The sequence below is a fragment of the Mastomys coucha genome, unplaced genomic scaffold (genome assembly GCF_008632895.1).
Source record: "Mastomys coucha isolate ucsf_1 unplaced genomic scaffold, UCSF_Mcou_1 pScaffold12, whole genome shotgun sequence".
NCBI classification, from domain to species: domain Eukaryota; kingdom Metazoa; phylum Chordata; class Mammalia; order Rodentia; family Muridae; genus Mastomys; species Mastomys coucha.
In genome coordinates, this window is record NW_022196894.1 from 49883775 (window position 1) to 49901296 (window position 17522).

Sequence of the window (17522 nt, forward strand, 5' to 3'; positions counted from 1 at the left end):
TTTTTTTTCTAATTAAGCAAGACTGACATTCTGAAATATTTGAGACCTGCTTTTTCCTCCTGTAGTTTCTGAAACATTATGATGTAACTGAGGTAAGACCTTTTATTCGAATCTTAAAAGAAGACCTCCCTTAATTATACATTGCAAGGCATTCATTTGCTATTGGCTATGTGCACAGTTACATTAACTATATATAATTAGGTAAAGTTACTGTGTCATGGTAACTATAGTAATTAGGTTGAGTCTCTTCTACTAGTCTCTTTTCTTCTAACCCTACTTTATATTTTTTAGTGTATTCCCTTTGTAATCCTATTCACATTCTCAGTGTGCTGAGCTTTATTATTTTAGGAAAATTTTATTAACTGTTTGAACAGGTTAAAGATTGAACCAATAATCATTGAAGGTCAGAAAATGCTTGCTCACACACAAATACACACACACACACACGTTACATATATGTATATATACAAATTAAGTTCTTAGATCTCTAGATCATAGAATAGCTTCAATTTGTATTTTTCCTTTTTATATATTAAAATGACAATTTCATATGATTCACTCTACTGTGTATATGTTTGTATGATATGCATGAGTATGCATGTATCCTATATCTACATAAAGATTATTATTTTTTTCCTTTGAACAAATCAATGGAAGTTAGAGGGCAGATGAGTTGTCACTGATGGCACTTCATATCCGAGGAAAAGTTACATGGCAAACAAAACAGTGTATTGTTCTATCTCTTCTCTGAGCATCACCCATTAATGCCAGACATATTTCCCTCACTGGCAGCATGCACAAGTAGGTTAAAGAGCTCTTCACTGCCTGTGAAGAGGCATTGCAGAGACTCTAGCATCTATCTGGAGAACACCTCCTAACACCAACCACCAACCCCACTTCACAGATCTACTGCAGTCTACTTACTGAACACCTTGACTAGGGTAGGTGCCTCAAACACGTTGTCCTCAGTCACTAGCATGCACACAAATCTCTTTTCGTCACTGATCTTTGCATTGGTGATAGACAAAGTGTAGTTTTCTGAGAGGCTCAGTCTGTCCTTGTACTCTGGAACATCATCATACTGCACACTTTTCTTCGTAGAGGATCTGAATGCAATAAATACTGGGGACCCATCGGGCTTTTCCTAAAAGTCAAAACAACAAGACACGTTGACAATACACATAATTCATGTATTTCAGCATCATATAATTCCCTTTGCCATGCTATTTTATATGGAATTTCGTTGTTGGTGGTGTTGAAGTGTGATGGCTTTTAGGTATCAGTGTCACTTAAATCTTTGCTGATGGTAAGAAAAACCACACTTCACATGGAGGGAAGCTATTGGTTCCCTGAAATTAACCACTGAAACCCTGAGTGTTACACCTAAGGTTTAAAACTTACTTTGAAAGGTATCACGAAAATGTTCTCAGTGTAAGATGCAATGTGGCATAGGAAATGGAACTGAGACCACTGGTCCATATGGTGCCTTTTCCCTCTAGTCTCACAAAAATTCACTTACCTAGGAAGCAAGTTAGTCTAAGATAAGGGCCAACTATCCCCCATTATTTACCTAACAAGGGCTTTGAGAACCAAGTGTATGAAGAAACATGGTTAAAATCTAAGCAAATACGAAGATTCTATAAAGCTTATTAGTTTGATTGGTTTCATTTTTAAGTAACGATTAGATGTGATTGCAAAATTTATTTAGGAATTCAAAAGGTTTAGTTTCTTATGTATGTATGCACATATGTAAATATATCAAGAATATTTGTCTTAAATTTTTAATCTTATCCCAGTTTTACAGTTGTTCCTTTACTGTGGGATATATGTTATCAGAATACTTTAGGTTTTCACACTCATTCTCTTTGCAATAGATAATAATCGTTAATGTTGTAGCACTTAATTACACGGCGGATGCTTTCTCTAGGTTATCTGTGAAGTGATTAGTGGGTATAACATTCATAACAAACTTGTAAATTAGATTTACAGTATTAGTCTCACTTGTGGATTATCCAATAAAAGTAGTGTTTTGGAGGATGGCTTCCTAAGGTCCCCACCAGTGAACCTCACTAGTACAGAGATTTGAGGGCAGCGTGGCTGCTCTCAGAGTACACGGCAGTAATCCTGACAGTGGTGAGATTCCTTTTCTGTGTCAGTCACTGTGGCAGATGCTCATGAAGAAGGGTAGACTTGGGAGCGGTTGACAACTACTGTCTCCACCCATGGGGAGTCTCCAGTGATGGGGGAATCTAACTATCTTCTCTTTATGTTTGCTCACTTTCAATTTTTCCAAACCTTCTGTCTTCTTCCAGCTGATAACATTAAATTAGAGCACGCACAGTGTTTCTGCAAATCAACACTGACTTGAGAGTCACTCAAATGCATCTCATTAATTTATTCCTGGAGCTTTTTGCTTAGCTAACAATTTGAAAATAGCCTTTATTGATTGGCTTCCAGCACTATTGTGGCAAATTCAGCTTGTGTGGAATCTGGTCCCTATACACTATTATCACACGAGTTTGTTATTCTCTCAGTTGATTCCATTTATTTTGGTGGTCAGTTTGTTCCAGAGGACATTACATGGTAGATTCCAAGACTTGGAACCTGAGGATTTCAAACAGACTCTTTCCTCAGCACCATTCCTTTGCATTTACAGAGAACAAGAAGAGTTCAGAATGACCTGGAGTGACCCGATAACAAGCACATACTAATGACACAGTGTGATGTATCACCTACTTTTGTTTTCTTCTGACACACACACAGTGTGATTGGGGAGGCGAACCCCACAGTTGTAGTAGCTGACTTCTTAAGTCTGTACTTAGCAGTCAAGTACTGCTACTGGTAAGTATTTTGCTATGAATTAATCACTTAACCCTCATAACAACACTGTGAGGAAAATATCTATCTCATTTTCATAGTAAGAAAATATGCTTAATTAACCTATCGATAGAAGACTTGAGATGCCATTGGTCTAATTTTGGAGCTGACATTTTAAATGGCCATGCTGGTTTATCCCTTGAGTGCAAGCTTAGGTACTTTTACCAAAATGTATTTAGTATAACATTTTTTTTTTAATGGGAGATATTTTATATAAAAAAGTTTGTGGTCAAATAAACCTAACAAATGAATCCAACCAAGGTCTCACACAATTCACAATGCATTTAAACATAACTACTACTCTGAGAAATGTTGTAATAAACAAACAGTTAATAAATCATCCTGTAACCAACAATGTTCTCCTTATGCAAATATCTGCAAATATTCAGGGACTAGGGAAATATGCGATTGTATTTCAGGAAGTGTCTATGTACTTGAACCGTGCTCAATGCTGTAAGTCTTTTGTGGCCCTGCCTTGGGAAACTGTACCACAAAGGCATCTTTTGTTGATCCGTGTTCAACCAAGGCATTAATCTTTGTTAACTCAACTACCACCCACACCCACCTTCCGGAATCTCTACTCTCCATTTCCAGACACGTCTGCACTGTTTTATCTGACATTCTATGATTAACTTAACTGTAAGCAATGGATAAAATCAGCAGTTAAATGTACAGTTGATCTGTAATATCCACACAAAGACGACTCAGCAACAGGAACAAAGCTGATGGCCAGCTCCCATGGGAAGCTGAGTTCTCTAAGGTATGGGTCCATCTAGCCTTTGCAGTAACTACATCCCTCAGAAACCAGTGAAGAGAAAATGATCTCCTCCATAGAACTGTACTCCACACTCCCCTGATAGTATTCCAGAACTTTGTCTTTCCCTGTGACACTTACAGATGGATAGTTTAAATAAAGATGATCTATAACTGTTAAATTATTAGATTGACTTAAAATAGCACTAGTTAAATAAGCATGAATTTTATTGGCATATTTAACACATTACATTTTTCTATATAAAAATGCATAGATAAATATTACCATTATGTCAGTATTACATACTCTCACATACTGTGTGTGTGTGTGAGAGAGATAGAGATAGAGAGAGAGAGAGAGAGAGAGAGAGAGAGAGAGAGAGGATTTTATTTTAAAAACTGGAGATAGCTCATCAAGCCCCAGGAGGCCCACACTTACATATTTCCATTTGCCAAACATGAGGTTCTGGGGTACATCGAGTCGGCAAGGCATGACAATGGTGTCTCCATAGGCTGAGTTGACAGTGTACCATCCAAGGCCTTTGGGCAAAAGGGAAAAGAGATTTTGAGTGTTGTCCTGAAGCTATAGCAGAGAAATGCCTGAGAATTTACAAGCTGATTATGTTCTTGACTGTATTTATTAGGAATATATTTCATGGAAACATGAAGCTGTACCAAAAATAACATGTTCAAAGATCTTAAAATAGCTTGAAATACATTTTCATGGAACCGATTATCAAATTTATCCCTTTGAAAATTAAAATTAAGTGTCAAGGTCTAAAAAATAGCTCAAGTAAGAACAAAATTCAACTTTATCGGGATGGAGAAAATCTAGTATTCAAGTAGCTTAGTTTATAGACAAAAAATCACACTAAATTTTAACTTTTTATAAAATATTAACATGCTAAAATTATAATAAAAAATCCCCTCCTCACAAAGAGTTATTCACAAAGTGGTTAGCTGCTGCATTGGGGAATCAATCAAATTTAAAATATTGTTTGTTAATCTGATACAAAAAAATAAAAGAAAAGAAGGAAACATTTTTCATTGAGCTAAGTAATAAAAAATTAAAATGTGAAAAGAATAATTTTGATTAAGAATGTAAAATACTTTTAATATCTGTTCATAACCATGGAGTTTTGAAAACGTTAAGGCTTTACAGACATAGAAAAACAAATAATCTTACGCTCATCCCCCAAAAGGACAATATGAAATTAGAATAATAATTACAGTAAAATTTCCTAAAAAGAGGAAGGGGAATAGGGAAGGGTAGAAGGATGATAAAAACAAACAAACAAAAAACAGGTAAGAGGGATAATTTCTGGTCCTGAAGAGCACAGCAGTGTGACTATAGTTCACAATAGGCTTGCCATATGCTTTATAAGGAACTGAATGAGAGGAGCTTACAAATATGAAAAAACGGAAGTGCCCATTACCCTGATTCCATCAGAACATATTATGTGTACATAGAGACACTCACATCCTACTCTGTAAATACATAAAACTCATAGGTGCTAATTAAAAAGAAAAAAAACCCACTTTGATATTTACATTAGCAATAGTGGCAAGGAAGCATCTGAGCTACTTCAACTTATTAGGCTTACAAAGCTCTTTAAGGTTTTAGAAGCTCGCGTGTGAGTTCCCATCAAGGACTGCCATAGGAAGGTATAGCGCAGGAAGGGGCTATTTTAATCTGCAGGGGAAAAGCCTAAGCAGATGTTATTTCGTCCAGCAGGTGGTGCTAAAGGGTAAAGCTAAGGCAATCTGCGACGCACAATGAAGAAAACCATCTTGGGACGTTCTGAACAGCAGATGGATGGCACCTTCACTGTTACCCATCAACTGTATAGTACACATAAAAGCTTTACACCGGGATAGAAATCACTAATGTTACTAAGTAAGGAAGGTGACACAATTCCCATTCTAAAATTCAATTAGTCAAGAGGCTACTTCCTCTCTAAACACGTCTCTGGGAACAAGAATATAAGAAGCAAATATGTAGTACAAAGTGTTTAAGCACTTTTTTTTAACCACTGTTAAGATACAGGATAGTATGCAGAAGCAATGAGACTGTATTTTCACTTGGTATCTGAAAAATGAAAGAATATATAAAATTGTTCATCATATACCCAGGATCTGTTAAAATAACCTTAAAACTTTCCCATAATTTTGTTTTCCTCATGCTGAATTTATTACTGCCTTTGACATTAAACCTTTGGATATCAGAGGATCATAAAAGAATAAGTAGTATTTTACTCTAGTTTTTATTTCATAGGTTTTGCAATGCTAAGTATTAAATCCAGGGCTTCAGGCATGCTAGGCAAGTGAGCACATCAACTCTAATACTGGACTTCCTTTTTTCTTTTATTATTTTTTTAAAATTGAAAATAGATTTTTTCCCTCTCATACAATATATCCCAAGTACAGTTACTCATCCCTCCACTCCTCCTAGCTCCCCAACCTCCTCCAGATCCGCTCTTCTTCCTTTTCTTTTTCTGAAAAGTACAGGCCTCCAAAACCACAACCAAACAGGACAAAACCAGATACAACAAGACAAGGTGAGAGCCCTCATACCAAGGCTGGCCCAGGTAGCCTGATAGGAGCAAAAGAGTCTCAGTAGCATACAAAAGAGATGTACCAGCTCCCACTGTTAGAGATCTCACAAAACCATCAAGCAAGCTTACCTATAACACACACAGAGGACTGGTGCAAACCTATGCAGGCTCCGTGCTTGCTGCTTCAATCTCTGTGGGCCCATGTGAACCCTGCCTAGTTGATTCAGTGAGCCATGGTCTCTGGATGTCCTTTAACACCTTTGATTCCTAAGTACTGGACTTTTAATGTGTGCCCCTACCATGAATATTAACATTGAATGGGCTGTTCTAATCAGGACACAGCTCTGGTGTTCTAAATCAGGTTCCTGAATGTGGGAGTTTGAGTATGTATTTTAATGGTGGCTAAGCATAGATACAGATCAACAAAGCCACAGGAAACCTGAGATTTCATCTTTTATAATAAAGCACTTGAATGTGATGGTGAGTTGTCACTTCACCTTCATCTGTGTCAGTTTGTGCCCTGCTAATCGGCTCCCATTAAAAAAAAAAAAAAAAAAACACCTTCTTTTGACAATTGGTGCTGATTCCAAGGTGGACCAAGCAATGCAGTTTGCAGAAATCTCAGAATTCCTTGATGTGAATCTTTCCTAAAGAAAAGTAAGCAAAGGCCTTTTCCAAAATGTTGATCATTGATCTTCCTAGATACTATTTTCTCTTCCATTCTTATGGAAGGTTAATGTTCTATACATATGCCAGATTTTATGACAGGTTTTAAAGCTGCATGAATCTGAACTGTATCTTGTATTATTGTCATGATCAGAGCACAATTGCAGCAGAGAAAAGAACACACATTTTTAAACTTCGTATTCTGACAGTTAAGAAATTTAGTAAAATGATTTATCATTTGAATGTGTGACATCCTTTCCATTTTACTTATCTAATATATTTGGAAACCACAAATAATTTATAACAATGGAAGTTTGAGATATTCTTATTGCTTCATCATATTATAAAGGCAATATATTTTGCATAGGCAGAGAACATGGATTTTACCCTCCTATGTTATTTACTGCCACGAGGAGAAAAAAACAAAAACTAAAAACAAAAACATTTCATGGTAGTTCATGGAAGCCTCCATTCCCTCTCCAGCAGGACTAAGAACTATTTCTGCTCTCTGATTTACAAACGGTAAGAGAAACTACCCCTTTAATCTCGCGAGCCCACAAATCAAAGTGTTGGCGCTTCAACTGTTTTGAAAACTCAGGGGTCGCGTCTTAGAGTGACAATGCCAAATTGAAATCAGCTAAGACAGGACTCTAATGAGAGAGGAAATGCCAAGGAAATAAGACACATGACAGAAACAGGGACAAAATAGAAAGACAGAGAGTCAGAGACAGGATCTCTGTTCCACGCACTCAGAAAAAGGTAAGTACGTTGGACCACATGAGGAGCCATAATAGTGCTTATGTTGGGATCCATTTTCGAGTTGGCTACAGTCATCAACTTGCTTCTAATAAGTGCATATGACTTCCTGGTTCATCTGCGTGTAAGATGAAAGGTGTGCCTCTGCGGGAGAGCTAAGGTGCCTAACCTCCTAAAGATACAGTAACTACAAAGACCATGGTGATTCGGTGATGAATTAGAGTCCTAACTCCTAGAGATGTCTAAGAAGGGGCAGCAAGACCTGGAAAAACCTGTCACCCTGAGTGATTCTGTTTGCACCTCTCGTAGAAGAAAAAGCCTTTTATCTTTAAACTACCAGATCTGAAAATTGAGTTCGGCTTACTTGAATTCTCCTGCAGTTTTCTTCCTGTAATAGTCATTAACTAAATTATTGAATTTTGTGCTCTACAGATTACTTGGCACTATTAGAAATATAAACTGTCTGTCAGATATTCCACGAAGAGTCTGAGCATACAACATAACATCAACATAACATAGTAGACTGTGGATGTGCACAATATGTATATGAACATCTATATTCATGTGTGTGTATATATATATGTATATATATATACATACATATATATGTATTTGTGCCTGCATGTGCATCTCCGTGTAAATGGATGTGTATATCTGGAGGATAAAGAACAACTTCCAGTGTCTTTCTTCAGGTGCCACCCATCTTTTTAGGATGCTACTATCTCTGACTAGACTGAAACTAAGCAAGTAGGGCAGACTGGCTGGTCAGGGAGCACAAGGGATATACCCATCCTCCCTTCCTGGTACTGATATTACAAGCACTCATGAGCTATGCTACAGTTTCTTCTTAACTTAGGCTCTCATGCATGCAGGATAAGCATTTACCAACAGCATCCCATTCCTAGCCCTTGTGTACTCAGTGCTTGTATACTCAGCCCATGTCTTGCCTATACATGCAGTTTAAGTGGGTTAGAACTGTATGAAATGTGCCAATTCAAGACACTTTGATAAACACAATAGCTTGCAAAATGTCCTGACATAAAATAACCTAATTTTTTATGAGTGAGAAGCAGGGTATAATTAAAGTACTTTTTATAAAGTGCTATTATCCAAAAAACATTCAAACAAACAAACAACCCTCAAAACCATAACAATAGAACTGGAAAGTAAGTAAAATGTAATAAAATTTTTTTAAAAGATTTCCTGACCAGATAATGCTGATACATAGCATCTCAAAAAAACAAAAAAACAAAAAAACAAAAAAACAAAAAAAACCAAAAACAACAACAACAAAAAAAACAAACCAAAACCAAAACCAAAAAACAACAACAACAACAAAAAACCTCAAAAAATCCTGAGCATAAAATGCCCACTAACTATAATTGTATATTTCTAAAGCAAATAATTTAAAGCAGATATCAAAAGGGAAATACTGAATTGTAATTATTTCTATCAGAAATAATTATGAATGTAATGATTTTTATCACATTGGTGGCAAATGACTTTTCTATATAAATGAATTCTAAAGGTCAGAGTAATGATTCTCTTTATATTATTGATGGACTTCAGACTCCTCTCTCACATTGCAAGCAGAAACAAAATAGTACAGAGGACAGAATTAGATGCAGTTCCAGTATACTTCTGAATGCTGTAATTTAGCATGTATAATTATTATTTATTGCTCTGCTATTTTAATAGCATCAGTGTCCTTAGAAGCACTCACTGTGCTTTGTAGCTCTCTTTGGTGCATTGAAAGGGTTAAGCTGAATGATAATAGGTTCAGAGCTTGTGATGTAAGAACTAAATTATAGTTTCACACTTACTTGAACAAATTGCTGGTGTCTGGGTTAGGTAGAAAGATGTTTGTTACTGAAAACTACCTTCGTGCTTAGTCGGTTGACTTTGATACTTAACTGAGCGGATGAGCTCCCTTAACATATCAATAATAGGATGCGAGCAGCTTAGATGACGTGTCAATACTTTGTAATATCAGTTTATAGCAGTGTTGGTTACATCTGACATTTTAGGTTGGAGCTACGTTAGTTGTAAGAGGATTGGATTCTGTCTTGTGAGGTTATTGGGGTATTTCCGACAGTACTCCTCCCTCTATGAAAATTCAAAGCCTACAGAAGTGATAATTGTCATTTCATATGCAAAATTACCCCAAGCCCTATTCATTCAGAAATGTGGGCTAAGTTGTAACTATTGTTTTCTTACATTCCATGAAACTGTTATTTTGTCTTCTGTTTGTTTGTTTGAGAAAGGGTAGCTCTGTATAGCCTTGGTTGTCCTGAAACTTGCTCTGAAGACTAGGATGGCCTAAAACTCAGCAATCTACCTGCCTCTGCTTCCCAAGTGCTAGGATTAAAGACAAAATTCTGTAAGCAAAGGATGTCATAAATAGGACAAAAGGGCAGCATACAGAATGAAAAAGATTTTGACTAAGTCCACATCTAATAAAGGGCTGATATCTAAAGTATATGAAGAACTCAAGATTCTTGACATAAATAAACCAAATAATCTGATTTTTAAAAATGGTGTACAGTAACTTCTTGACAGAGAGATCTCTAATGGCCACAAAGCAATTGAGAGATGTTCAACATTGTTTGTCATCAGGAAAATGTAAATCGAAGAGGGTCTGAGATTCCATCTTAAATGCCTCAGAATAGGTAAGATAAAAAAATTCAACAGCTAGTTCATGCTGGAGAGGACGGGGAGCAAGGGAACACCCTTCCATTGTTGGTGGGAGTGCAAACTTACACAATTTTGAAAATTTGGGGTTCTCAGAAAATTGGGAGTAGATCTTCCTCAAGTCCCAGCTATACCAACCCTAGGTGTATACCCAAAAGTTGCTTTACTATACCACAAGGACACATGCACAACTATGTTCCTAGCAGCTTTATTTACAATAGCCAGAAACTGGAAACCACCTAGATGACCCTTAATTGAAGAATGGATAAGGAAAATGTAGTACATTTACAGAATTGAGTATTAATCAGTCATTAAAAATGACATCATGAAATTTGCAGTGAAATAGATGAACTTTGAGAATATCTTCCTGAGTTAGGTAAGCCAGACCAAGAAAGACAAACATGGTATGTACTCACTTGTAAGTGGATATTACTCATAAAGTACAGGATAACCATGCTACAATTCACAGATACAAAGAAACTAAATAATGATGAGGAACAAATGTGGGGATACTTGAATCTCACTAAGCAGGGGAAATAGTTTAGACTTTGGGGGTGAATGGAGGGAGGTGACAGGATGGGGAAGGGTTTGGGATGGGTACAGGAGGGATGAAGTCTGGGGAGGATGGATATAGAGAGTACTGGGAGAGACAACTGGATTGTGGGGGCATGTCTGGAAAAGCTAGAAACCTAGGACAATGGAAAGTCCCAGGAATCTATGATGGTAACCCTAGCTAACACTACTAGCAATGGCGAATAAAGAGCCTGGACTGACCATCTCCTGTAACCAGGCAAAATTTCTAATGATTTAGGACACCAGCCCTGTCATGAACTCTTAGACCTCCAATTTTTGCTGGCTACAAGCCATTCAGGAATAAAGATGAAATATAAATTTAGGCACTGGCCAACCAATGAGTGGCCCAACTTAAGAACCATATCATGAGAGAACCCACCCTGACACCATTAATGATGTTCCCCTATGAATGCAGATAGGAGTCTAGCATAGTTGTCATCTGAGAGGTGTCATGCAGCAGCAGATGGAAACAGATTCAAAGACCCACAGCCAAACATTAAGTGGAGCTTGTGAAATCCTGTGGAGGAGGAGAAAGAGGAGGAGGAAGGAGCCAGAAGTATAAAGAACACCACAAGAAAACCTACAGGTTCAATCAACTTGGGCACATAGGTACTCATAGAGACTGAACTGTCAAAGAGGGAGCATGCATGGGTCAGAACTAGGCTCTCTGCACATATGTAACAGTTGTGCAGCTGGATCTTCATGTGGGACTCCTAAAGCAGGAGCAGGGGATGTCTCTGACTCAGTTGCCTGCCTCTGGCTCCCTTTCCACTGAGCTGCCTTGTCTAGCCTCAACAAAAGATGATACTCCTAGTCTTATTGCAACTTGATATGCTAATGCTGGTTGATATCCATGTGAGGCCTCCCCTCTTCTGAAGAGAAGGGAGGAGGGATATCAAGTAAACAAATAACTTAATTAATAAAGAAAAAGTAGACATGTGCCATCTCCACCCACCAAAACTAGTTCCAATAAAACAGTGGTTTTCAGGGAAGAATTTTTTGAAGCAAAAGAAAATCTTACTGTAGGACAAAAATAATGACTGAATTCAGGTGGAGGAATAGAGATAGAAGTGGCATACAGAAACACTTCCTTTCCATCAAATTTCAATGCCCCACTTAAATGTTTCATACTACACTATTGCATTACAGTGGATTGTAGACTTTAGAATTTGATTTCCAATCTTTTTATAGAAATGACAATTTTTTAACATTCACAAATCATGGACAGTATACATCATACCATGAATGAATTATAAACCATACATTCCATATATTTTTAATTAATATAACAAAATATCAGAGTTTTAATGGTAGAGTGAAGTTCACACTTTGAATGTGTTGGACAACCCTACTTTTTTATGACTCAGTCACTGTTAGTTTTCCATCTTAGAATTGCTCTGATAACTGATCTATCACATTGAAGTAGAATTTAAGATTTTTCTTCACAGTCACATATACATGCAAATTAATTGTCAATATATACATACACAGTCAAATATACATGTGTGTATGTTCATGTGTGTAAATTTACAATGGATGATGGATGGAGGAGAACATCTGATAAGATCTAATGTCATTTTGACAATTAGAGTGAAGAACTTTTCCTCCTTTCTCCATTGTTTTTGTCAATTTTCCTTCGACTAACTTGTGTACTTAGATAGTGACTTGGGTCTTTGGATATCAGAAATTCTTGCTCAAAATTCATCTTCAGTGTTAGCTATTACAAGTGTCACATCTTATCATTCATATACAACTGAGTTATGCCTGTGAATAAGAAAATAGGAATTTTCTCCTCCCTTCCCTCTCCACTTCCTGTAATTAAAAATACATCACAGTAGATATTTTAGAGTAATGATCAGGTCACTGTGGAATAATGTGTGGAAGGAAACGATTATCCCATTAAACTATAAATTAGTATTAGTTTCTGAGATTGTATTTTAAGATGTGCACTCTTCATTTTACTTGCAAAATTGACAGTTTATAGCACTCTAAGTAGTCATCATTTCATCAGACTATAGGTCAACATAATAATCCTTGTTATGTGACAGGACCACATAGATGAAGTTCAAAATATTGTCCCGGGACTTGCATTGCTCTGCTGATATTATCTTTTACGTCTACCTGTGCATATATGTCATGAGCAAATGTGGACTGGCCTGTAGGTAAGTTGGGATTCTTTCACTATTAAAGGTATTGACCTATCACTTCCTCCTCCTCCTCCTTCTCTCTCTCTCTCTCTCTCTCTCTCTCTCTCTCTCTCTCTCTCTCTCTCTAGCATTTTTTTGGTCCCATCCATTCTATCGGATTTTCCATGCATCCTTTAAGAGGTCTGCCTACTCATATATTTAGCCCAGCATCAGGTATTTAGTAGGCATCTACGTCAGGCAGAATGCTAGGTGTGCTTCATGAAGGAAATATATAAATGAAAAGAGGGGGCTGGTTCCTTAACAGGAGGTGAAGAACAACTAAAGCATGTGCTGTAGGAATGTGACAAAGGAATCCTGACTATGAGCCTGGGGTTGTTGTTTGAAGCTCCTTAGAGGAAATTCCATTGGACTAGAATACTGAAAGAAGATTTTCGTAAGTGGGAGATAACAGACTGCCTGAGAGGTGCATGAGGCAGAGCAGCAAGAAGTGTTGGTGACATGGTTTCATCTCTTAAGGCAGATGCATTTTTTTTTTATTAATTGCTATAGAACAGATACTCAGTTTCACAAAGAACATGTCCTAACACAGGCACTTTTCCAGATTCACAAGTCATATAAGGCTTCTCTAATATAATGAAATAAGATAGTAGAGATCATTACTTTACTTTCTTCTTTCTTTTGTCATCAGCTTTTGCACTGACATTTTACTCAGAGCAAGTTAAGAATTTTATTTAGAAAAAAACCAAAAGCAACATTTTAAAAATAACTTTTGTGATTATAGTATAATTACATAAATTCTCCTTACCTTTCCTTCCTCCAAACCCTTCCACATATCCTTCCTTGCCCTCTTTCAAATTCATCGCCACTTTTTTTCACTAATTAATTTTACATGTGATAACTCACACATGCACACGTGCGCGCGTGCACACACATACACACACACACACACACACACACACACGAACAAACAATCCAAAATATAACTTTCTCACTCTCATAATGTTATTTGTATACACATTTTCAGAGCTAACCATTTGATATTGGATAAAGAAAGGATGTGCTCTTCCCTGCGGAGGTGAAGTCATGCATCTTGTAGAACCTACAGCTACCACCTTATTAAATCAGCATAATCCTTAACTACTCTCTCATTTTAGGCCTTATACTCACAGATAAGTGTAGTCATCATCCATCTGAGAGGAAACTTCTCATTGCAGCAGAAAAAGACCATTATAGAAAACCACAACCAATCAAAGTGCAGATTTGGGGATCCCAGTCTCAACTAATACCCCCACAAAGCAACTCCTTCAGCCTTGCATGAAGGTTCAGGAGGATTGTGGAAGAAGGAAAAGAAGAGCCAGAGGTTCAGGAAGTTTGTTGTAAAATTATGTTTTCTAGTAATTTCAGGAGCTACACCCATGAAGTTTCATCTACGGGACTGCCTAAATATGAGCTGAAAAAGGATAACAACAATAGGCAAGTCAAAATGAACTGGGAAAAGACCTTAAAGCCTCAACCATACACGAAGAAATACAGGCAACAAAAGAATCCTCAGAGAAAGACACAAACAAGCAACAGTGAAACAAACAAAAAGTCACTTGTGAACCATTCCTTTATAGAGAGTTGTCTCCTGGACTTTCAGCCAGGAGGTAATTCTTTTTGTACTTGTCATAATTTCTTAATTTTGGCATCCATGAATAAGATTTAAGGCATATATAAGCCCTCTTAGATACTATTCAAAAATATTTTAGATTATGTATTAATAAAGTATATATTTTATAGGAAGAGGATGTAAATGATAAATCAAATAGCTAAAAGTAACTCAGATGAAGAATAGAAACTTGAAGTTCACTCTAAGTGAGCAGAACTTAAAGAAGCATAATTTGCTAGTATCAAACATACAAGTGTCTAGCATTTCCATTACTGGAAATCTGTTCTACAATAGTGTACACATGTATATACAGTCATATATATATATGTATGTATATACATTACTGCAAATACTGAACACTGAAATAACATAAATGTATATTAATATTAAAAAAGCATCTATTTACATAATTATCTCTATGAAAACCTTGGGAAGCAATGAGAACAAATATACTATTTTTCTTTATTATGTAAGTATTTTTGTTTAGTTCTTTCTTTAACCTGACAGCTATTTGATGGCAATTCCCAGTGTCTTATTTTAAAATTTTCTGAAACACTCTAAAGTTTGGAGAAACACACTCATAACGTTTAAGCTGTCCTGACAGGGTGTTGTACATGTATAATCCAAGAAATTGGGAGATGTATCTAGGATGAAACAAGTTACATTGTAAGTTTTAGGCTAGCCTGGGCTGTAGGAGACGCAGTCTCAATCCTATCCTCAAATAACGTACAAGTTGAAATCCATCTATGCAAAACTGAGAGAGAGTCTGTAACATCAATTAGCCCACATCTTTTCTCTGTGTTGAAGCTTCCAGAACTCCATATACTGTTCTCTGAAAGAAGAACCTGGTTCTAGAGTGTGGAGCGAGGAGCACTGTGCTGATTAATGTGTGGACTGTGGTGATTTGAAAGGCGAGCACTGTGGGGATATGAAAGGATTGTTGTAAAATGCTCACACCAAATAAAATTAATTTAGCTTGGAAATTATTTAATGGACTAAAATGTACACACAAGAAAACTAACAGATTTGAACTGACTTTTGCAATGTTACTAATGGCTCTAATATTTTGTTTTTTTTTTTTTCTTCAGAAACTCCACACATTGCTTTATTCTGTGAAAGGGATTGAGATGCTTGTGTCACAATGGGATCCTTGTGTTACAAGTCATCACTCATTCCTAAGAGATGAGTTTTTGAATAAGCAATGAGAGCCATGCCAGTGTACCAAGGCACAGGTTCTTAAATAATTAACCAGCTTAAACACTTAAAAATGCTTCTTGCTCTGTTTCTTTGTGGGAAGAGGTATACAGTAAATCAAACTATTTAGATTATAAGTATGAAATCTAAATTTTATTTTAATGTAAATTCCCATGATGAATGAAAACAAATAGGAGAAATGATTAAGTCTATTTTCTTTTATTTTGCATGTTACTCATGATAAAAGTAAAAATTATGTATGCGATTCAGAAACTTACATGAACTGGCTACAGGCTAATTTTTTTTTATTATCCTTCTAATTATCTAAACTTGATGCTACATCTTTAAGATGCTGCATAAAAATAATTCTGAAGTTAGAAACTTGTCCAATATAATGAAAATAATGAACAAAATGTTACTTTACATTTGTCTATTCCCTCAATTCATTTTTTCACATTAGATTGTTCCTGTCCTGGAGACTTTTTTTAAACTACTTGCACTAAAGAAGAAGAGAAAATAACCTATTTTTGAGCACACTCAGGGTTTAAATAATACAATCATTTAGGCATTTTTCTCAGCAGGAAACCCTAGGTCTAACTAGTTAGGAGTATCATTGCTATGTCAATGGATAGAAACCCTGTAGAGTTTACCATGTAAATAATTTGAAATTGTGGATACAGTTGAATTACTTTAGCAAGAAGAATAGCGGTACTGTATTCACATAAACACCACCAACAGAAAGCAGCTCCAAGGCTTCACAAAGGACTTTAAGTGCATCATGTGAAGTAATGGAAACTTCTGGAATTTAAGAGAGTCTGTCTTCAGAAAGAGTTCACATCTATTATGACATGATTAACTTTGTTTTCTTCAAATACTGTAAAACCATGACAACAAAGGGCATCTTGATAGGAGAAAGTCAAAGGTCTCCTTGATAGCCAAGTCAAACTCCCAAACACCAAACTTCTAATAACCTTAATAGTCCTTAATGTGCCTTAGAAAAATATATCCCAAAGAGGTTTAAACAATAAGATCACCAGTGTTTTCAGACAGCATTCACTAATAAGAGCTTGTTTTGTGGTATTGCATTAGCATTTTTAGAAATGCCGAAAATTTTTAGGTTCAACCCCATTGGAATAACAGACATAAAGAACTTTATTTTATTATTGAGTTAATGAAGTACCAAGGCTAACAAGTGGAATGATGGGGTTCCTAATCAACTCAGTAGATATCTGCTTCTGGGTTGGTTGAACAATCTTGTTTGGGATACTGCATTTTGCATATTTCACACTAAGCATCTGAGTTGGTTTGAGAAATATCTACATTGGTTAAAATTGCTCTTTCTTGCTTTCTCTTCATGTATCCTAATTTACATTTCCTATATCCTTCTTGGCTATGGAGCTGTGTAATCAAACATGATAAATCAGAAAGGTTAAAAGGTATTTATTAAGTTGATCAACACAGCTGGTGGAGCTGCTGGATGATTCCCCAAACTAAGATTTGTGTAAATTACATGATTTTAATCAATATATATCAGAAAATTTTCCATATAAGTTAAAGTCGTAGGAAGAAAATCACATTTCTGTGACTTCCCCCCCCCATTCCTGATAAACTAAACTCAAATTATTCCCAGCTTCAAGCGTGAATGCAAAGTGTAAAAGTGTG

At 36.3% G+C, this 17522-nt stretch overlaps 1 protein-coding gene across 2 annotated transcripts in view; it reads right to left on the reverse strand.

The window, feature by feature from the left end:
- Alcam (activated leukocyte cell adhesion molecule) overlaps positions 1-17522 on the reverse strand; it is a 196296-nt gene that overhangs the window by 47682 nt on the left and 131092 nt on the right. For both annotated transcript variants that reach the window (XM_031364062.1, XM_031364063.1), the window contains exons 2-3: positions 4070-4170; positions 925-1144 (exon numbers count right to left, since the gene is read on the reverse strand). In XM_031364062.1, coding sequence (XP_031219922.1) covers positions 925-1144; positions 4070-4170 — 321 coding nt within the window. The remainder of the gene's footprint in view (positions 1-924; positions 1145-4069; positions 4171-17522) is intronic.